The following is a 22878-nucleotide window of genomic DNA, read 5'->3' on the forward strand; positions in this document are numbered from 1 at the left end:
AGCAGTTTATGACAGGTGTGTGTGCTACTCACCACAGCCAGGCACAGTGCTGTTTGTACTGGAGCTCCTGTGGCTCCTCCTTGCCTTGTTTCTGCTGCATCTCTAAATCAGCACGTCGACCCTGAAGACAGACACAAAACAAAACCATTACCACGCGGGTAAAATATAAATGACTATGTCAAACTCAAAGAAAGACTTACGGTTATAAATATACAACTATAACAATATAACAAATATTCAGCAGTATAATTAAAGAATATAACAGTCTCGTTTTAACATACTCTTATTTGTATATTTGTTACCATATTTTATTGTACATTTTCATATTTCTATTTTTAAAGTATGTCTTATACTATTGCACTGTGTTTTACTGTTTAGTGTTACGCACCAATCAATCACCTACCCAAATTCCTTCTGTGTGTAACGTACTTGGCAAAAAATTCTGATTCTGATTCTGACTAGGACACATAGAGAGGATACGAATGAATGTGCTGCTAAGGTTGCTCCACCCATTCCACTTGAGATACTAAAATCCACATTTAATAAATAGGACTGATTGCCCTCCAGATTCATTTAGCAAGGGAAAGTCCAAGAAGACTTTGCATCTTTCCAAAATGGCAGGAGGTCGAGGACTCCCACATCTTAGATATTACTTTAAAGCAGCACAAATAAAACCTAAGAGATCTCATGGTTTAACATTGAAAAAAGATAATGGCAGCATCTTCCACCTGAGCTGCATGAAAAAGATGGTTCTCTAAAAAACGCTCCAAATGGGGCAGTAGACTATGTTCAGTTTAAGAATATGGAGAGACATACAATACTTATTTAGGTGTTCCAGATCAATTTCGCCTCTGACAAACACAGGCTCAATTTGAAATTGCAAACCTTCTCTGTTAGATATAGACAATATGCTCTGAACCACACTTGGTCAATACTTGGAAAGAATTACTGCCAGATATTTTGGAACACCACAGATAATCGCAAATCTGGGCACAAGACACGCTGACACATGTTGGAGAAACTTTGGAACACATTTAGGAAATCATACTGGTCATGTTCTCAAAACTTAGACCATTCTGGGATGAAGTTTATCGAGCTCTGAGAGGAGTTCCACACTGACAACCTCAAGAACCACGGATCGCATTATTAGAGGTAAAACCTGAAAGCCAAGAGGCTCTAACATCAGCAATGATGTCTGTTACTATTAACTGGTTAAAGCAAGGGACACCCAAGTACAAATAGTGGACCCAAAGAACCCGAGATATCTACCAATTGAACAGATTACCTACTCTCTGAGATTACACAAGAGTCCTATATTGAGGGTATTAATGCAGTTATACCCTAGATAGATATGTGGATGTAAAGTTATTGTATTTTTTGCTTATATTTTTTTCAACCTCATCTTGTTTTACAATTTAATTTATTAACCATTTATGTCGACTTATTCCTATGTTATTATGTCATTACGCAAAACTGCAATGGATAATATGACTTCACTTATACTTTAAACTCAGAACTCAAATACATTTTACAAATGTGGCCCACATTTTTCTTCCTTATAAATTTGTACTCAGGACTTTGTGATTTATGTGGTATGTGTCCTATCCAATAATAGTCCCTGATGGCCCATTTGCTAGAAAAAATGAATGGAGACGATCTTTTTCGTGGTTCATTTTGAAGATGGGATTTTCCTGGTCCCCTTTTGTGAAATCTGTCGAAGCCAAGCATCAAGACTAGTGGACAGGACCAAACTTCTTAGGATTTCCATGTTTGCCTAGTAATAGGGCTTTGACAAAAGAATCTCCAACATGGTCAATTTACTGGCTTCACATTATGGTGTCCCTTCTACATATGACCACCTGTTCTCATGGGACCACTGTTCAATACATGGGTCATGACAAAACAAATGAGTCATCTACGTGTCAACTGAACAAATATACACCCTGAGGTGTGATTGAAAGCTGCGAATAAAAGCTAGTAAGTGGACCTTGTGTTAAGATTATTTTCACAAACTCCTATTTTCTAGGTGACAAATATATTTTCAGACTCCTTTTATTTTATTTTTACATGCCTGTTTTCTTTGGGTTTACATGATGCAGACATAAATTAAACATTTTAAAACAAATTGGTCTAAATAAAATTAAAACGCCAAAGTCTTCCATACATACCCATGTTTATTCTGTTGGATTTTGTATTTCAGTACACAGGTGTTATGATTCTCTTTGTTATTACATCTGAACTGATGGAAACCCTGTGAGACTGAAATCACCTTTCTCCTTGCTCTACTTAACAATGCCTAGAGAAGGTTTCCTCTCTAGAACCACCGTAGCATTGAAATCTTCACTCAACATGTCATCGATCAATCAGTTGCCAGAAGCACAAACCTGTAGGACAGCGTGGAAAACTCGGCTCATGAAACCTCTCCAGGCCTGAGGCAGGAGGAGAGCACGGTGCCACTCGGACGGCTGGATGTTCACCTGCACATCAAGAACAACAAGCAGGAGGTTTTTTTTGGGTAAGGTTGAAATAGTAAAAACCAAAGAGCAGCCTGTGAGGTAGAGAAGAACTGGTTTCAGACATACTTCATGAATGAGGGCTGCCAAGGTCTGCTGGTAGCTGCGACTGCGGCTGACAAGGAAACGGTCGATCTGTCTGCCGTCGCGGTCCGTCTGAACAGGCAGCTCGTAACTCAGCAGCAGTCCAGCTACAACACACACACACACACACACACACACACACACACACACACACACACACACACACACACACACACACACACACACACACACACACACACACACACACACACACACACACACACACACACACACACACAATCAATCAATCAATCAACTATAGAAGCTTTGTCCAAATAGTACAGAAAGAACCCTGAACATTTTAACCATACAGGTCTAGTGTGTAACATTTCGGGGTATCTATTAGCAGAAATAGAATATATTATTCTTAACTATGTTTTCATAAGTGTATAATCACCTGAATCTAAGCATCTACAGCCATGTTTCTACAGTAGCCCAGAACAGACAAACCAGTCACTGGCCCCAGATAGGGCCTTTTACATTTTTTGTTACGTAGTTCTCTGACATGCTTGTGAAGCGTCTTGCTCCTATAGTACTGATAGTGTGGTATGGACCGCCTCTGAGTGAGACGAACAGCGTTACCATGGTTTAGCAATCGGCGGATTACGTTTACGTAGTCTTGGAGAGGCCAGCGAGCTGAGGGTATTCAGTTGGCTGCAATCTGTAACCTCACTGCTAGGTGTCACCAAATCCTACATACTGTCCATTTAAAGTAGAATATTTATTAGCCAACTGTGGCCAGAGGCACAACGCAACAAGCTGTAAAAACAACATTCGACGCATTATTACCTGATAAAGTTGATATGGCTGAGCTGTTAGCAAACAACTGCCTGTTTACACAGACAGAAGTTATGGAGCAACATTAGCATTCATTTGTGTTTGTGTCCGTCTGATGAATATAAGTCCAATATTCACTCTCTTTTAGCTCTGATTTGGTCTCAACCAACTCCACCACAACACGTCTCTCTTTAGCTGCTACACGCACCTCTATGTCTACCAGCTAGGCTCTAACTGAGTCTGGTGTTAGTAGTGAACTGTGGGTTTATCAGAAAAACAGCATGGCGCTTGTAGCTTGGTGACCTTATGACAGCTTGGTGACCTTATGACAACAGCTACAGTAGTTGGGAAACTACTGTAGCTGGCGAGCCAACTGCTAACACGCTAGCCAGCCGGGAACACATATCCATAACTAAACCAACGCAAACATATCAAAAAACTTAAAGCCAAAGAAACCCAATTACATCATCCTCACATCATTTCTATGTTAAATAAGTAAGGTGCACAGTAACTGAGGGTGGGTTGTGTCTAGATGGTAACCCACAACTGGCAAAAGCTTAACTTGACAATCCTAATCGTAACCATTGCAGGTCCATGCCTAACCTAAAACATCTGAGAGTTTCCCAAATCTTAGGGTACCATCACCACCAACCAGTAGAGTCGCAGTTCACATCCACGTTTGTCCAAAATGTCATCAGTTTATCCTATTAGACATTTGTGTCAACATGTAATAATTAACTAAATATGTTTTGGGAGGTCACAGTGACCTTTGACCACCAAATTCTGATCAGTTCATCTTTTTGAGTCCAGGTGGATGTAGTACCAGATGTAATGAAGTGTTCCTGAGATATCACAATTACGAGAATTGGACGAACAAATGTTACATCTTAAGCTCCGCACAGGTGGGGGATGGATTTGCTCACCTGCCAGTCCAGGCTTCAGCCCAGGCTGCTTGTTTTTCTCATAGGTTTTCAGCATGAATGAAGGAATCCCGGCCATGGTTTTGCCCTGGTCTGTACGCAGGTTCCCCCTCAGGGCAGAGAAGTACACCCCCCGTGGCATCTGGCTCATCTCCTGCTTCACCAATGAGGTCAGGAAGAGCTCGAAGGCTGAGAAGAAACAATCAAAACTAGAGTCTGTAAGGAGAAGAACTGGAAGGTAAGACACAATAATGATGATCAGTAGCAGAGGTTGGTCCTCCTCTAACATGATCCCTCACTGGCTTTCCACCACAAACACTGCCACTTTTGTTTGTTGGGCCCAGCTGGAAGCACCATAGCATCTTTATGAAGCCCGACGTTTGACCACAACGTGATGTACCTGGTAGAACAGACACGGGTGAGAGCCATCAGCTTCACATAAGATGAACCTGGGATGGACAGATCTTTCTCTTCTTCCTCCTCCTCCTGAACTGGTTCATCCTCTTTTTCAGGGGCCTTTGTAACTGGTCTAGCCTACAGAGCAGCAGAACCAACAATACTATGTGAACAGATGATCAAAAAAAGATGTTGAACTTATCCCCACCTATCAGGGAAGAGCTATGGAAAGAAAACCGATCAGTAATCTATAGCTGATCAAATCATAATTTATAAATGGAATAAAATCTCAATAACTGAACTATTCTACGAACAGTTTATTAAAGTAGAACAGAGGGTTCTACAGATAAACAAACTGCTTCATATTAAGTTAGTTTGACAATTCATTTCATTTCTATTTTAATTACATTCACAGTTTATTCTGAGGTGTTGTATACTGATAATAAATAAGTTGGTGTCAAGTAAACAAAAATAAAACATTGAGCTGCTGGTTGTGCTTGATGAAATGCCATGTTATGTAGATATCATTTAATACTTTATGGGATATTTGTGGACCAACGGGCAATGGTAGGAGTAGACGATTAAAGCGATACATTTCTCAGTGTTTGCTATATTTATCCAGATAGCTGAATTCTGCTGTTCGCGGAGCCATGCAAGCAGTGCCTACATGTACCAGAATGCATTGTACGCAAGCCTCGGACACCCAGAGGGTCCCAGCCAATTGGCCATGTCCTAACGCACGGCTAAAGCAGCTGCAGCCTCTCTCTACTGCATTTCTTTAGCCGTAAATTTTGTTCCTTAACACCCTCTGCTCTTAAATTTGGGGATTTACGCTGTTACAATCGAAGCAAAGTGAACCAGGAAGTTCTATTCTTGAGTGTCTACCCAGAGGCCGAGACTAGAAATCCAAGCCAAAACAGCCTGTGTGGTTTTTCCTCGCCTCCAACTGCATCATTGTCACATCAAACGCCGGCAATGAAAGCAGGAAGCACAACAGATTTTGCAGCTCAGCTCAGCTTTCCTGGTCAATATAGCAGCATTGAGGAATATATTGCTTTAATATACTACATTTACCATCAACACTCATTGGATGTCCACACTAAAGGTGGCAGATTTTCCCTTTAAGTTTCCCATATCATACCATACATAATCATTCGAATAACAACCCTGGAAAGAAAATCTGCGAATAGAAACTTGTGTGTGTGTGTGGAGAGAAACTATTCAATGTGGAATGTAACATTTTAGACTTGAGACTGTTGACTCTTACTGCCTCAGGAAGAAGATTTATTGTGTGGACCGCTTCAGGGAAATCTGCCAGAGCCCTGTAGCCACAGCTGGCCACCTCTGGATCCTGTTACAGCAAACACACGCATACACAGTTTTTAACTCAGTTTTGTACATACATAGATGACTCAATGTTTGAAATTTAAGCAGACTCTAGGAGATATTGACTGTTTTTAAACAGATGACCATCTGACTGAGGTTTGAGCTGATGTTTCAGGGCTCTGTAAAGCTGAAAGGGATATATTCATTACACACACCTTGCTCACAGCATAATTCCAGAGAAAGCTGACCACTTCCTCCTTTAGTTTCTGGAAAAACATAGCATTTTAAAAAGGCAGTTACTTTCAAATTTTCTAAATTCCAGCTGCAAATTGTTCAAGATATGCTCACTGGTTAAGTTATAGCAGTCAACAGTGACAGCAAACTACGCTTTATAGGCTAGCTTAGCATAAAAACTGAAACCAGGTAAACACTGAGCCTGACTCCGTCCAAATTCCTAAAAGACACCTTATAACACCTCTGAAGCTCACTGATGAACAGGTTGTATCTTCTTAGTTTAATCTGTACACAAACAGAAATGCAAAACAATGGTTTGTGGGAGTTGAGTGCAGGAACTACATAATTCTTGATGAACAAGGAATATGAGACAATTGGCCCAGTACTTTTGTGTAGGGTCTCCATTTTAAGCGGGGTCTTTAAAAGTTAAGCACAAGTTTTGGTCTCTGTTCATGTACAATGGTACCAAACCTGACAACCTCAATGTGACCACAAGGCTTCAAGAAGCGTCACACAGTCGCTACCCTAGCTCACTTAGACTTAATCAAAGGAAACCAGAAATACATTTTGTATTGACTCCAGCAACGAACAGAGGCTTATTTGGTAACCCTAACCCTAATACTACCCTTGGAATGGGCAAACAGACTGATTGGAAGACTAAAAACAGTATAACTAAACTTTAAAAGGCCATCAAACTGAGGCTTGTATGCAGTACACCTAATACCTCGTATTCATCTGACTTGACAGTAAGCTTGGGAACCAGAGCCAGAAGTTCCGCTATGACTTTGACCATCAGTGGACGCGAGTCACAGCTCAGCTCAGGTCCCAGACTTCTCCATGTTGAGATGATGTCCACTACCTGCAAGAGACCTCATAGAAGTCAGTGTCTAGGTTTACTGTACACGCAGTACACATGGCTACGTGTGTGTGTGTGTGTGTGTGTGTGTGTGTGTGTGTGTGTGTGTGTGTGTGTGTGTGTGTGTGTGTGTGTGTGTGTGTGTGTGTCTGTCTGTGTGTGACCTCTGCCCGGCACAGTTCCTGTAGTCCTTGCAGGGCGAGAGCAGCAGGGGTTGCCATGTCTGGTCTGGTGCACTGTTTCAGAGTGAGCGTGATGGCAGCCAACATGTCACTTCCATGCTGGTAAGGCCTGAAACCCACACACAAGAGAATGATGTATGACAAGCTTGTAAAAACCCCTGGAGCTGCTATGTTTTAACTCATAAAATATGAATATAATTTAAATGACCAAAGAAATAGCATCAGACGTCCTCAATTCTTTTTCTGACCCCTTTGTACAAAATCAATCTGACCCTAATTGTGATCCTTCAAATAAAGCACCACTTCCCATCAAACCACGTCCCTGACCTCTCTCTGCAGATGTCCCTGAGGCAGGCGGCTCTGGCCAGGATCTGCTCCCACTGGGTGTCCCTCCCCAACACCACCCTGCTGTCCTGCTGGCCCAGCAGACGCTGCAGCTCAGGGTAGATTCGATCCTGTCAGGGAGGAACAGTTGTGTTGTAAAGACAAGATATGTGCCACGGGAAACGCAATGAACGTTCGTTATCACGGACCTGTTTCTTCCAAAGAGCAGTCATGAGGCGCATTGCCACTGCCCTCAGCTTGGGGGCGCCGGCCAGCATGTGGATAGTCTGCAGCACCGTGGGAACACAGAGCTGGAACGTTGAAGCACATGGCGTGTGTTAATGGTTAAGATCAACTGAAATGAGCTTTCTGTTTATTCTCACAGACCTCATCATGAGTCCTCTACACACGCTTTAAGAAAAACAATCCTCGAAGATGATTTGAAATAAAGTGTGACGTGAAGTGGTTTGTATTTCATGTCATAACATAACACTGCAGAGGTGCTCAGTACCTTGTGAGTCCCAAGGTGTGGCAGGCAGTTCAGCACAGCGTGAGCCAGGACCGGATTCTTCGTCTTCCCCAGTTTGAACAACAGAACAGGAATAAGGGAGGGGACCTGCAGACACACACGTGAGATTTGATGAAGGAAATATCAAAATGAAGCAAGAGTCTTTCAGTGAAGGAAATTAGCCCTAACTGGTCAAAAGTTATCAGGGTGCCACATTTTTGGTCCTACATTTACAGAAGTAAGGTTTCTTCATGAAGGGCTGAGAATCTATCCAGAACAATTTGATTCTAAGAAACCCATTTTTGGAGGAACCCTAGATGGGTTTTAGATGAAAGCCTTGGAATATAAAAGCCCCCTTGGTGGGTTCTTCTTAGCACCCTTAAAAAGGTGAAAAGGATTGAATAGGACCCCCAGGGAGGGATCTGGGTGGAACCATTAAACCATAAAAGTGTTCTTTGTAGAACCTATCATAGGTGGTTCCGGGTATACCTCTTCTATTGGGTTCAAGGAAGAACCTTTTATAGAGTTCCCAGGTGGAAACCTTATCAAAGGTTTAAGCAGGAACCCAAAAGCATTCTACTACGGGGACAAGCTGAAGAACCCTATATAGTTCTAGTTAGCACCTTTATTTCTAAAGCATGACTTATGCCACAACCGAGAGGGTTGCTAGTGTCTGCACGGCCAAAGTGCCGTCACAGCATTAAACTCGTCCCTTCGCGGGGGTTTCATGCAGCAGGTTTTCACCTCTCCGTGCCCATCCAACATTTTCTACGCAGATGCCGTCGGGTGAATAAAATGGGCAACGTAAGGAGCTTTGAGAATGTTGGTTCATTGCGAGTAGAAATCTCCATGGAGTATAAGAGATCCGAGCATTTCCTTTTCACGATTCCACATCAGCTGATGTCCGTGCGACCGTCCGTGGAGAAAGTATAACCAAGGCTAAAGAATATAGGACTAGGTATAAGTAAGTGCTTTAGGGAATCCCTCCTTTCTATGCAGGCCTTACCTGTTAGGAGTCTCTTAGAGATGGGAGACTCAGACGGGAGATGTTGCGAATGATTGATGACAATAAGCTTATTAAGAAGAATCATATTTGAGACTGAATATGTGTGGGGCTGCAGAGAGGAGCATATGCTGTCCCTGCAGATACCAGTTGTCCTCTGCATGGGCATGGGTTTCTAAGTCCCAGCTCATTTCCATACAAAGGACACAAGTCAGACAGAGAATGAAGGACAGTGCAGGGTTAATAGTCCATCACTCCCTTTACAGCTGAGGTCAAAAATAGGAACTAGTCACGGTCCTTGGACTTATGTCGTCAACAGCTCTGCAGTGTAACAGCCTTTTATTAACATCAAGCACTTACTGCTTGGCCGTTGCATAGCAACCACTTGACCTGCTTGAGAGGAAGAGTGGGGGCAGAGAAGAAGGAAATTGAGTTTTTCCTTCAAGTTCATCCCTGAAAAAGCTGGTATTGAGCCTAAACCACAAACTTCAATCAAAAAATCTGAATAAATAATACTGTATAATACTGTCATTTATAATAATCCTTTTTTCCTCAATCCACACAATGATTCATTTGGTTGTTGCCCTCATCTCTAGTAACAAAGACAGACTAAGCAGGCAGACATAAGGTGAACTGATACTGCGAGGAGGGAAGTCCAATGCATTCTAATATGCCAATAACGTGCCACCAGCACATTCAAACGACCAGCGCAAGTGTCACTCTGGGAGCAATTAGAGCAGTGGGGGAGTACTGGGAGGCCTCTAATGAGCCCCAGTAATGAGGAGCCTATAACACCGTGTGATATTTCACATCATCTTCAGGAGCTAGTGACTCCATTTACAGTCCCAGAGGGTCGGGGGGGGGGGGGATCTGTCACTTTTAACTGCTCTCTTCATGCGACTGAAAAACCTTTTCCAAACATTTATGCTACAGCTTTCCATTTTTAAAAAACGATTATGAAAATCAGGTTGCAAAGACTAAGCCTAGTTTCACACCTGAATTGCTGCTTAAATGTGGGATGTTGGTGATGATTCTAATAGGTCTCTTTAATTATGTCAAATGCAGAGGGGACCAGAGGTTCATTTGATACAGCCCTTTGTTTCCACCTGTTCTCCAGTCAATGCAAACTCAACATTTCCTCTCCCTGTTGTCTTGATAAATTCAGCATAATGTACATTGAAACAACAGAGTCTTGTCATACTCACCACTCTTCTTTACCTCTTTGAAGAGGAATGTGTTTTTTTCTCACTATTTTGAGTTCCTTCTGTTTAGCTCTTTTTGGATAGTTGATAGCACAGATATTTCATAATAAAAGTCTTCTAGTGGCTCAATGGGCATATTCCATCCCTTAAATAGTAAGCTTTTAATATAAACGTCATGTTTCATTAACTGTAGCAGGCAGAAATCATTTTTATATGCAATGTTTAATCTTGTAATGTTGGGCTATTTTGCTTCCATAACGTTGAAGCATTCTTTCATACTAGTGGAAAGAAAAAATGCAAAACACACATTAAGGTGTTCATTATTCGTCTTTGTCTATTTGCGTCTTTAGATTTCTTCTAAATTCCCCCAAAATTACAATTTAACAAAAGTGAATGCTTCATTTGCATATTGAAACATTATAAAGTTCAGAAAACTTGCAATACAGAAATGTTTTACCCTATTGACCTTTCATGTCTTCAAAATGTATGGAATTGGAAAATACCTATCTTATTTTTTCAGACTTTGAGCCAGAAATGTACCCTTCAATAGCACAATTTTTCAGTTTCATTCTTATTATATTTTGAAGGTTTTTACAGAGGGATTTGTTTATATATCTATCATTCATAGCCTGATTTAAAGAGCATTCCTAAAAACATGGGGAAATTGATTTTTTTTTTTATGTCTGTTAAGAAAGTATTTCTTATTAATGGGGTGATACAAAGAGATATCCAAAATATCTTCTGTAAAAACCTTTGACTCCAATACATCAACAAAATGAAACAAGAATGTTGAACCTGGCTTTATCCAATATTCAGATTTCTGTTCTGGAAATGTATGCAAACTAGAACATATTAGATAATGCCTAATTTGCACATTTAAACATACATATTCAGAAAACTAATTGTCCTAATGCCGGTAATCAACTGGGGAGTTTTTTTGGTAGATGTAACCCCATGTTTTGTAACTTATTATTATTATTGTAGGGAAATTCTCATGAAATGAAGTGATAATTAAAAAAAAACGGTTAGAAAAATCTGGCTTCACAAATGAAGGCCACATTGTACCACAAATAAGGCAGGACTAGCATTCATTTAGCCTTGAGGGGAAATGTGAATATAGCTGAACTGAGCCGTGTGGAGCGTCTACCTTGCAGGGGTCGGCTTCAGCGACAGCCTGGCTCGCCTTCAGAGCCAGCTGGCAGACGTCTTCCTGACCCGCGATGATGAGGAGGGTCACGATGAGGGCGAGGGAGCGGATCCGGATCTGGCTGGACGACAGGGCCGAGCTGACCGACAGCAGCCAGTCCGCTGCTGCCGCTGGATCGTCTGCCACTTTACGCAGCGTCAACAGAGCCACGCTGAGCTCGCTGTACCAGGAACTGAGAGGAAGAGCCAATGGTGGACCAGACTGGGTAGAAGGAGGGAGATGATGAAACGTTTATCTGTTACATGATCAAATCTAATATACAACTCATAAATTAACAAATCAACAACTGAAAAAGAAGAAGACATTTGAATACAGGAGCTGTAAAAGAATTACATGTCATTTAACCAACAGTGTTCAGCTGTGTGGAGGCGAGAAAGGTTTGTTCTTCTGTCTCGAGCTGAATTATAATCCTAACGTACGTCAGGATGAAGTATTATAAGAAAACTGCTCATATATGAAACATATAAAACCAGGAGGATATAACTATTTTTGATCCAAATCTAGCTCAAATGTTTAAAGGAACTTCCTTCCAATGCGGTCGTTCATTTTGTGTCACGGATTGCTTTTCAGCGCCGGATCAGGCAATGATAGACTTCAATCTGGGTTACAGAGCCTGGAAGAACCATCCTCAGCGTTACCTGTCCGGGTCTATCCGCCTCTCTGCTGATGCGGCGGAGCAGCCTGTGGGCCATGTCCTGGTTGAGGCTGTGCGTCCGCCGCTCAGCCAGCGGCTCGGTGAGATCCGAGCAGGACAGGAGCTGCAGCACAGGAAGAACCAGGACTGGACTCAACCAGGGAGACAGCTCAGCCTGCTCAGGTACTAAACTCAGAGCTGTGTCAACCAGAGACAGAGGGAAAGAGAGAGAGGGAGGAGAACAAATCTCTATGAAGGTTAAAGAATCCATATAAGAAAATGAGGTTGTAAAGCAGGATAGATGAAATTAACAACAGAGCCACAGCGGGGGACTTGAACATGCCATCTTGTGAAATTAAGTTTCAAGGAAAGATTATGGTAGTTTTAACTATAAATTATAATGTAGAAACAAATCTCTCTGTATCATCCACAGTTCATACATTTAAATGCAATGCTAAATGTTTTTTTTTTATTGTAAAACATGTATTCTGGCACTATTTATGAAGGAAATAGAGACAATGTCCTGAAACAGAACATAAAAAAAACGTTTAAATGATTGTATATTCAGATAAAATGCTGTGCACTTACTAAAAGAAATTAGGAGGAATTAATTAAATGAAATTGAACAGAAAGAAAGAAATTACAGTTACAGTACAAGTTCCCGTCTGCTCTCACCTGTTTACAGAGCGATAAAATGAATATCTAGAAATATCACTTAATTTTATATTTATTCTAATAAAACTACCACTTTTTTTTAATCTCATACAGACCCATAGTCCTCTTACTTTGTCATACTGTAGTAAAGAAGCTGTCTGTGACGATTCACAGTCAACCAGTTTATATTTAGTAATAATTTGCCAAAAGCAGGTTTAGACGTTAAAGATATATTTTGGATTTTTTAAAGGCGGTTTGTATGAGGTACCCTTGGGATCTACACAGTCTGTGTATTACCCTTGGGGGTAATACACAGACTGTGTAGATGGGGGTCGGCACGCCCCAAGTTTCAGTCATCAGTAATTTTACCTGGGAGAACACAGGAGTTGCAGGTCTAGCTGCTGGTTAGTTAGTTTGTGTTATTGTGTGACTTTGGTGTTTTAAATGTTAAGTTTGGATTCACCAAAGTCAGACAATAACACAAACTAACTAACTGATGGAGGCAGCGGTAGACTAGCAACTCTGAGTTCTGAGAGGTAAAAATGGTTGTTTTTGTCAATGGAGTCTCGTGGCTTTAAACAGAGCACAGATGGAGATAACTGCTTCAGATCCACGTCAGAAAGAGATGTGTAACAGCAAAGTAAAGCGGTGAAAATATTCTAAATGTAGTGTACACTATCTACTGTAGGTAATACACTGACATTGGAGAAGTACATCTTACATCCACACTATCCCTTTAAGACTGTGTATCAAGTACTGGAGGCCCCACTCTATTAACAGATTTATTAAGGATGTTTTTACCCAGACTGAGCAGACTGGTCTGCTGAGCTGCAGGGACCTCTAACAGGAGCATGGCCACGCCCATCAGCAGCTCGTCCAATGGCAGCTCCTGTACAAAAAATAATCAGTGAAGGTTAGATGAGCAACTGATGAGGAATTTGCCCATAGTAGGTAGTTATATTGCCGTGTCACCTGTTGACAGGCAGGCAACAGCCGCTGTAAGACGTTGAGAAGAGGTCGGCAGTCTCCGTTTAACTCCAGGCAGCGCTGGCAGGCACAAAGCAGCTGCAGCAGCAGCCCGGCTCTCTCGGTCCTCCAGCGCTCCTCGGGGGCCAGGACGAGACCCTGAAGCAGAGCTTCCACGAACCCACACATCTCCAGCACCGCCTCCACGCTGTCCACCTATCATCACAGAGAGGACAACAGCAACTCCCATCAGTGCTTTGAAAAAGAAATGAATCTGAAACTGAGTGAAACCAAACTGCTACTCATGTGACATATGTTTTGTCCAAAGATTTTAAAAGAAGGTTCTGCAGGACGCAGAGATTCAGTTTATCACTTGACACATCTTGTTTTGGGGGGAATTATTGTTTTATAATTGATTATGACATCTTTCAAGTTATTATGATAATGGCGCCATAAGATTTGTTTGTATTAAAATGTTGCTGCTATATGCCCCAGTGTCTATCTTGATACTTCCTCTAGGAGACGCCACAGAGTGGGAAATGTTTAAATCTTACAGATAAACATAACTCAACTCCATCTTTACAGAGATGATAGTCCCTAGCTGCTATATCAATGTTCATAACCTCCTACATAGGGGAGAACAGATTTTTTATGATTAGCAAAATCTTAGAGATGCCATTAAACTAATGACTTGTTATTACCTAATATACTTTTGATATAGTTTATTCATTATTTTTATTTTTTTCTGTCTCCTTTATTTTTCATTTAACTGTGACTGATGGGTCCAAGTCTACAGGGATGAAAACCATTTAAGAAGCAGTTTCAGAACAAGATTGGATTTTAATTACATTTTTGAAGTGGGACTATCCGTCTGTGACCTGCTAACACACTGTGTAGCATTAGCACAAGTAGATAAAGTCATAACGGTTTAGAACCCACAGTGATGTTAGTTATATCGATCTAAAGCTAGCTAACATTAGCCACTGTACGCTACTGGTCATACCAGACCAAGAATGCTTTAGGCAAAAGTCACTGAATGAACTGACTCAATCAAAGGCGTGTCTAACTGCTTATGCATTCCACTTTTCATTTGCTGTTTCTCCTTTCAAAGTCACATGGTCACTATTTAAATTCAGAGACATCCCAATGCAAAAACTATGACCATGAACTCTGATTTTTGCCTTAAAGCACTCGGAAATCAGTGAATCACCTGCATGTGTGGAACCAGCTGACAGAGGCAGTGCAGAAGGCTGTCAGACACTGTGGAGGTCTGATCCTGGTCCTTGTCCTGGAGGACTGATCCTGCTCCCGAGTGTACGGGCAGCAGCACCCTGAGGAGTCTGTGCCGCAGCAGGGCATGCTGGGGTTGCCTCTGAGGCTCACAGTACAGGAACCGCAGGAAGGGGGCCAGCATGGTGATGTAGGCTGGCTCACTCCTGCAGAAACACAAGGTCAACACCAGGTGTGAAACCCAAACTTAAGCTTTGAAAAGAAAACGGTGTGTGCCGTGGTGTGTGCTTGTTGTTATCTGTCATCATTGTAATAACAGCTGACGGTGGTGAGATGAGTTATCAGGATGGGGTGCCCGCCACAGATGGCTTTAAATTCATGCAGCGGGGGAGGGGGTTGATTGGTTGGAGAGTTCAAGGCCTCTGTGGCAGCCATGCTAACCTGTCAGCAGCCTGCCCAATGAAGTCATCAATCTCCAGCAGCAGAGTGGGCCAGCAGTCCACGCGGTTCTCCAGCGCAGTGATGAATGGGTGAGGGCTGCTCCTGCAAAACAACACCAACAGAGCCATGATCACGACACGGATTTGACACAGATGTTACGGGCTACATGAACCCAGGTAATCTTGATTCAAAGAGCATCATTTTGACGAGCTTCTACATTAAATTACTGAAGGTTCGGGTTCCCGGCTATTAAGGTTATACACCTAAATTACAGATGTGATTGAAAGTTTAACTGGAGAAAGTGACCACTGAAACTGATCAACTAGAGAGAAGACCCCTCACTCTGTTGGATTTGTTGGAACTGCGGAAACAATCCTTCACAAAAGGATTGAGCGGCTTTTGCTGCTGCTCAAACCTACACAAATAAGACAAAAAACATGCAATTCTCCAAGCAACTGCAAAGAGTGAAATGCACCCCTCACTAAGGTGCCAAGCAAATAGTGTTCCCAATAGGGTTTCTCTCTGTCATGTTTAAAATCCTTGCCTGAAGTTTGAGGAATGCCTCTGCATCCTGATGTCTGGACATTTCTTCTCTTTTTTTCTCTCTCCATCATTCTGCCTACTGTGTTCTTGCTCAGTTACAGTAATCAGATGCAAAAAAGGGCAAACTGCACTCAGCTGCAAACATTATGGGCACTGTTATATCATTAGCACGATATCGTTTGTGAATCAGACCTTGGTCCATTAAATCACTTTTTCCGATCAGGTCCATTAAAATATGCCTGGATCAGCCCCATACCTCATATTCATATAATATCTTCTGCTTATTATTTGTAGTAAAATAGCAGTTTAAAAGCCAGAATTCTCGATACCAAGTTCTCCTGTCCTCTACCTGTCCTGCCTGTGAGTGTAAACAACACACAACCTCCATTACTCTTGAATTTGCAAACCCATTAAGTCCAGACAAAACACTGGGGTCAAATCCAAGGTGAAGCCCACAGACAGGCCGGAGGTCAACACATCAGCACTTAAGCGAGGTCTTTCATCCATCACATCTCTAAGGGTAGGACGGAAGTTCAGTGCCTGAGCATGTCTGTGCGTGTGACGGACTTCAGCGAGGCCCCCGTGGACTACACAGCGGCTGCATTCCCCCTCCTCCTCCTCCTCTACATACTGCAATCTGTCTGACCATCTCTGTCCCCCTCCTCGGGTTCCCTGTGTCTGTCTCCTCAACACGGCTCCCATCCATCAGCCTCTCACAGCCCTCTCTGCTTTTTCTGCTGCCGCACAAAGGGAGAGGCAGGAAGTCATGGCAGAGACCTTCCTCCCTTTAGTTCAACTCCAAGTTCAGCGGTGAATCAGAGTGCTGGCAGACAAATGGGCCAGGTAAGACCCGTCCTCTGGAATGCTCCGCTTCCTGGGGGACGACTGCCGGTTACACCGCCCTCTGAGGGGAAGTCTGGGTTCACCTCATTTACCATCTGAAAGCACCACAGCAGGCAGACTTCACTAAAACATTACCCTTCATAAATGTCTTTAATCGTGAAGCTATCTTCAAGAGATAATACATCACAGCTTCCTCTCGAGTTAAAAAATAAAACCACTTGTCGTCTCTCAACAGTTTGGTATCTGGCAGAAGTCCAAACATGCAGAGACGATCTTTTCTTTTCTTTATTAATATACACTTTGACACTCTAATTATATACTAGTTTTAACGTTTTTCATATTTCTATTTTTAAATGATGTCACATATTATTGCAGTCTTTACTGTTTAATGTTACTCACCAATGACTCATCTAGCCAAATTCCTTGTATGTGTAGCGTACCTAGCAATATAGCACAACTATAAGTTTTAAGTTCCTTTAAAAAAATATATATATTTTGTCCTAAGGAAAACCATGCTGATGTTTCATTTAGTACACGTTTGGTATCAGTACCCAAACACAGGTATCATATCGGCACTAGTATTGAAACTCCTCGAATGATACCAGACGCACTATTGACCACAACTGTTAAACCGCAATGCCAGAATTGCATGACCAAACTTTTATCTTTTATATACTTTAATAACTTTTTATTTATTGACAACTAAATTGAGGAACACAATCAGAAACCAATCTAAAATGAATGTTAACTAAAATAATACAGAACTCTGTTTTACAAAGGTATTCAATCTGCTTGATATTAATTGGCATCTGTTTTCAGATTTCAATGTTCACTGTGGTTATAGCTATAATGATATATGATTTGAGTTTTTCTTAGCAACGGTTTATTTAGAAGTTACCAGTTTTCTGTGTGAGAAAGGCTCAAAACATCACTTGATATTCAAACTGAGTAGGCAGTGCTGTAGTTGTGAGTGGGGCGGCAGGTCTGTAGGGACGGGTGGGAGACGGATGGTGACCAGTAAAAGACCACGTTATAGAGCGTGGACTGGCAGCTGCTGATGTGCGTTCGAGCAAGGCACTGAACCCCTAACCGCTTCCAACGCCTGACTATGTGTCAGCTCTATCACTCTAGCAACTCATCAACTAACATGTGCCAGAGGGATGAAGTGAGAAACTGTAACGTCCCATTGAGGGATTAATAATAAAGTTCTTTGAAGGTTTAATAAAGAAAGCAGAAACAGGTGACATAACATCAATCGATACACCTCCATCTATACAACAACACAAGATCCTATATTTAAGATAATTTGATGGTTACATTTACAACATAAAAGACTACTATAAGGATTTCTTGCATGCTTGGGGCAAGTAAAACGCCACGTTGGGCTAGTAAATCTACCATAATAAAGAATGAAACCCATTGTTTTTTCTGGAGCTGATGACCATATAGCTAAGGAGTGAGCCTTCTTGTTCCGTCCTTCCGTTTAGAGTAGCACATGCGCCGTACCGAACAGACCCTCGCCATGAATTGCGTCAAAACCAGGTGCTGAAGTGCAAGTGAGCATTTCAACTATCCTGGAAACAAGAGTTTAGTTGGGTGGAGTTAGAGGATGTGAGCAGAACTCCAGATTAATTTACATCAATAAAGATTAAACATGACAATTAACTTTGGTCTTTGTTGATAACCGCTTATCGGTAAAACTATTTGTTAAGGGGCCCGTTAAATTAATTGACTTTGGGCAAGTAGATATCTGAAAAAAATAATCATTATAACTTTAAACCTTGTTCTGTCCTTGGATTCAGACTGAGATACTAGTGTCAAATTTGGGCAGAACTGAAATGATCTTAATTTACCATTATCAGATATTTACACATCTATAAAATCTGTTTCCATCAGCTTTCGTTTTATCTTCTGTTTATATATGTAATATGCTTTTCCATCTCAGACAAGTATGAAAACTTTTTTGCAACATTTCACTTTCCAAAATGTATCTTTTCCATTCAGGTTTGTTTTGCACAAATTGTTAATGTGCTGTGATGCTCATGCACCTAGTGACTCGAGCCCAAATGATATAACTGAATGACTAATTAGAATTGATCTGTCATTTATGAACAATGTCCACTAGAGTGCACAGATAAGTGGGTTTATTAATCCTAAAATGTGCTGCTCAGTGTGACCTGAATTCTTGAATTACCGAGTTTAAGGGATCCTCTTCAAAAATGTTTGTTTTTGTGTTAAAAAAAAGAATACAGCTGATGAACCATTTTGTCTCTGAATATTGATAAGGGCCTCAAACGTCTAATATCAGTCAAGCTATTGTGTTGATATAGGATAAGTAGACTTTCTGTGTGTGACCTTTTCTCCGTCCGCTCAGCTAGGATTGCCACCTACCCATCTTTTGCATCATCAGCCCTCAATGTAATTATAATACTCATATGCCTGATTACCTGACATCCAGCTCAGACTACACTACTCTCAGACCAACATCACATGAGAAATGGGGCGGTGTGGAGGACAGAGCCCTGGGCCCTCCCTGATCCTGCTGGGGGCCGAAGTGGCTCAGAGTCTCTGTGGCAGATTGCACGGGGCAGCGACGAGCAGACGGTCAACAATGGACGCCAGTGTGCATCCTCCATTAATCCTGCAGCGCTTACAGTTACCCAGCAGTGCCAGGCCCGACGACCAATGGAGGGCCAGACATGCCAGGCCAACGGCGCCACCCTGCTGCCCCCAACACATTCATCTTCCCACCGGGGAGGTGTGGGCCGCCAGACAGACGCAGACAGCAGAGGCAGCGATGAAGACGGAATGAGACAGAAGAGGACAATGGGAAGGAAGAGATGAGGAATAAAGATGTGGAGAAAGAGAGGTCGAGAGGAGCGAGTACAAAACAGGAGGAGGTGTAGAGGTAGAGAGAAGAAAACATGGAGAGCAGGAGGGAGGAAGGGAAACATGAAGGAAAAGAAAAAAAGACAAAGCGGCACAGTTTTTTCATCGCCCGCTGTAACTGATTAAGGAGGCCCCAGGGTCCTGGCAGAGGTGCAGGTCTAAGACTGGAGGAGGAGGGAGGAGGAGGAGGAGGAGGAGGAGGAGGAGGAGGAGCACAGTGCTACACTATATCTGCCTGAGGACATTAAACCAGTTTGACTGACCACAGAAGACTAGCTCTTCTTGAAATAGTCACTGTATCATCAGCATCATCAAATCAAGATCTTTCTCCTAACAAAAGCTTCAAAGTAACTTTTGACCTTCATTTCCAATGAGTCAAATCTTGGTCAAAGTAAATGCTGAGGTTTTTTTAAATATTGAGAATGCTAGAAAGAAGTTTACCGGTTAAAGACAACAGTTCATCCAGATCATCTAAACCAAAGTTATCAGAAATGTGGATATTTTCACTCATAGACCTCCTTCACGGCAGACATGTTGACGGTGTGACTAATAATACCCCAATCCCAGAACGGCGGCTATCTGTCTGACCACCCAATATTTCTGGGTGTCTAGGGTAGCCATGGTCCAGACTTCCTCACCGTCTGATTAGTAACTTCAAACTATACGACGTCCATGACCGGATCGTTTCACAAATAGCCAGTTACACTTTGTTCATTTTCGAGCTAATAAAAGGTGTGCAGTTCCTTTGTTGTGTAAATGCAAGCAAGACCCACTAGCTTACTGTGTGATAGTCAATATGTGATTTAAGTATAAATTCAAAAGCTTAACAACTGCTAGAGAGGTATCTGACTGTCAACTACCAGGGAATTTATCTCCTGTATATACATGCAAAGTATAGCCTATATTATACAAAATGTAAATATCACAAGTTTCTGTCTCCATGTCCAGATTGATGATATATGAAGCCAGTTACAGTCTAAACTAATTAAACTCATAATCAGTTCTGTCTTGATGTGACCAGAGAACATCAACAGGAAGCAGAAATGAGCTGCAGGATTTGTTGATGGCATTTTCACACAAGTCCAACTTACAGACCTGAAAACACCCTAAATCCTATGAATCCTATGCACCGTATTTAACCACCATTTAACCATCCACCCATCAAGGGCATCCTCAAGGTCTGTGAAAATAACCCTGATAATGTCATCATGTGTAATATGATTGATTATACACAACAGTCACATGCAAAGATAAAGAAATATATATACGTTTTTCACACCACAGATGCTGTGTATTGTGTACATGAGAATGACTGACCTGATGGAGTAAGGGCAGGTGAAGTGCTCGTCTCTGTCTCTCTGGTCTGCCTGCATTTGTAGCAGCCGTCCGATGATCTTCATCAGCCCCTGGATGTTTCTGTTCACAGGTCAAGTCACAAACAGAACACAGAGAATGTGAAGAAAGACTCAAAACACAAGTAAGCGAAATAAGTAGATGAGCTTATTTGCTTTCTGAGAGTTGAGAAGATACATATCAAGTGATCTGTGTGTTCAGTAGGACTGTAGCAATTATTTGAGCCTACTGCCATCATTTTTTCTAATCATTGGATTACATAATTAAGAGAATGTTAAAGCTACTGTTAGAAATGTGGCTGAAAAGAAGGAGACAACCGCTGGCCTGTCTCTGTCTAGAGAACAATACTCATAACAACAGCTAACTATTCCTTCAAACTTTCAAACAACATGGGGATGTTGTTTTGACTGACAGGCAGGAGAGCCCTTCAAAACTATGGAAGAAATAACAGATTTAGGTAAATTGATATGTATAGCCCAGGATTAAAAAGTTTTCGCAGAAGAAGACCATGGAATGTGCTTGAAATCTCCAGGAGGTTGTATGATTACCTTTAGTTATCTTTTTATGTCAAATTATAGTTTTCAACTGCAAAAATGAACTTTCAGGCTCAGTTTTTATATTTCTTAAAGTAAGGTATAAAAAAATATTTATTTATCAAAGCTTTTTCTTTGAAAACAGCTTCCTGCCTCAGCTGGAAACCCGGTTGGTGAGAGTGAACCAAACAGAAAAGTTTGGGGGCTAAACTGTGCTAAAAACCTCCATATAGAGATGAGGGGAACTCTGTGGATTCATCACTACAAGTCATCTCTCTCATATTACACATAATCATTTGATGTATTGTTCATATAAACATATTGCAGATACACATCTATTATTTTGGCATCAGAAGGATGATGGTATTTTTTATCCGACCAACCATTGGCACAAAGGTTATTTGAAGTGCTGACTCACTCAGTCATATATAATTGACTAGAAAAGGTCACTTTGCAGTAAGACTTGACCCTCGTGCTCTGATGGTCGGGACATGAGAGGGACTAATGGACCTCTTAAGTGTCCTCTTACTAAAAGCTGAATGATGCTTCTGCATAGAGGTGCTGCATTACCTACAGTACACTACATGCTCCATGTACACTTTGCACTGTGGTCTGCCAGTTCTCATTCAAGGGACATAAATATAAACAGTGCAGGCAGTGTTGTTGCACTGGAGCCCCCAGAGAGACAGAGGGCCCTCCAACAATGTGTAGTTACAAGTTATTCAGATTGCTAAAGATGAACTTTATAAACCCTCAAGAATGCAAACCCACCTACGCATGGTTTTAATTATTTGGTGGATAAAATAGTTAGCAGCAATCTATAACAACATTTTTTGTTTATTTTACAAAAACTTTAAAAACTAAAAATACATTTTATAAAAAAAAAAAACATTCAATAATTTATAATATCTGTCAAGACAAGCCGAGCGAGCAGTCATGTCTTTCACACATAAAAGAGCCAGTAAGAAAAGACAAGAGAGGAAAGAACAGGAGGAATTAGATTAAACTCTTGTTTTGTCCATGATATTATGCGTGACTTAGTCACAGTTTTTGTGCTGTAAAGCCGCAAATCATCTCATCTCCAGGAGAAAAAGGTTGATACCAAATATGTTTTGTCTTGGTTTTTGTTACAGAATTAACACTACTGCTTCGTCCTGTCAAATTTGTTGTTTTAAAGGCTTAAGTTGACAAAAGGGAGCACCTCAACTGTGTATATTTACAAACCGCACCAGGTGATGACACATCCATGTACTCATCAAC

The 22878-nt window shown here is 41.5% G+C and overlaps 1 protein-coding gene across 1 annotated transcript in view; it reads right to left on the reverse strand.

Moving 5' to 3' along the window:
- focad (focadhesin) overlaps positions 1–22878 on the reverse strand; it is a 45957-nt gene that overhangs the window by 15478 nt on the left and 7601 nt on the right. The window contains 20 exon segments of the mRNA XM_054600983.1: positions 33–121; positions 2385–2477; positions 2583–2704; positions 4298–4483; positions 4695–4711; positions 4713–4828; positions 5958–6041; positions 6232–6282; positions 6975–7109; positions 7271–7397; positions 7616–7743; positions 7822–7923; positions 8124–8228; positions 11473–11733; positions 12171–12364; positions 13622–13709; positions 13793–14002; positions 14997–15222; positions 15458–15559; positions 21050–21148. Coding sequence (XP_054456958.1) covers positions 33–121; positions 2385–2477; positions 2583–2704; positions 4298–4483; positions 4695–4711; positions 4713–4828; positions 5958–6041; positions 6232–6282; positions 6975–7109; positions 7271–7397; positions 7616–7743; positions 7822–7923; positions 8124–8228; positions 11473–11733; positions 12171–12364; positions 13622–13709; positions 13793–14002; positions 14997–15222; positions 15458–15559; positions 21050–21148 — 2535 coding nt within the window.

Source organism: Anoplopoma fimbria, chromosome 7 (genome assembly GCF_027596085.1).
Source record: "Anoplopoma fimbria isolate UVic2021 breed Golden Eagle Sablefish chromosome 7, Afim_UVic_2022, whole genome shotgun sequence".
NCBI classification, from domain to species: domain Eukaryota; kingdom Metazoa; phylum Chordata; class Actinopteri; order Perciformes; family Anoplopomatidae; genus Anoplopoma; species Anoplopoma fimbria.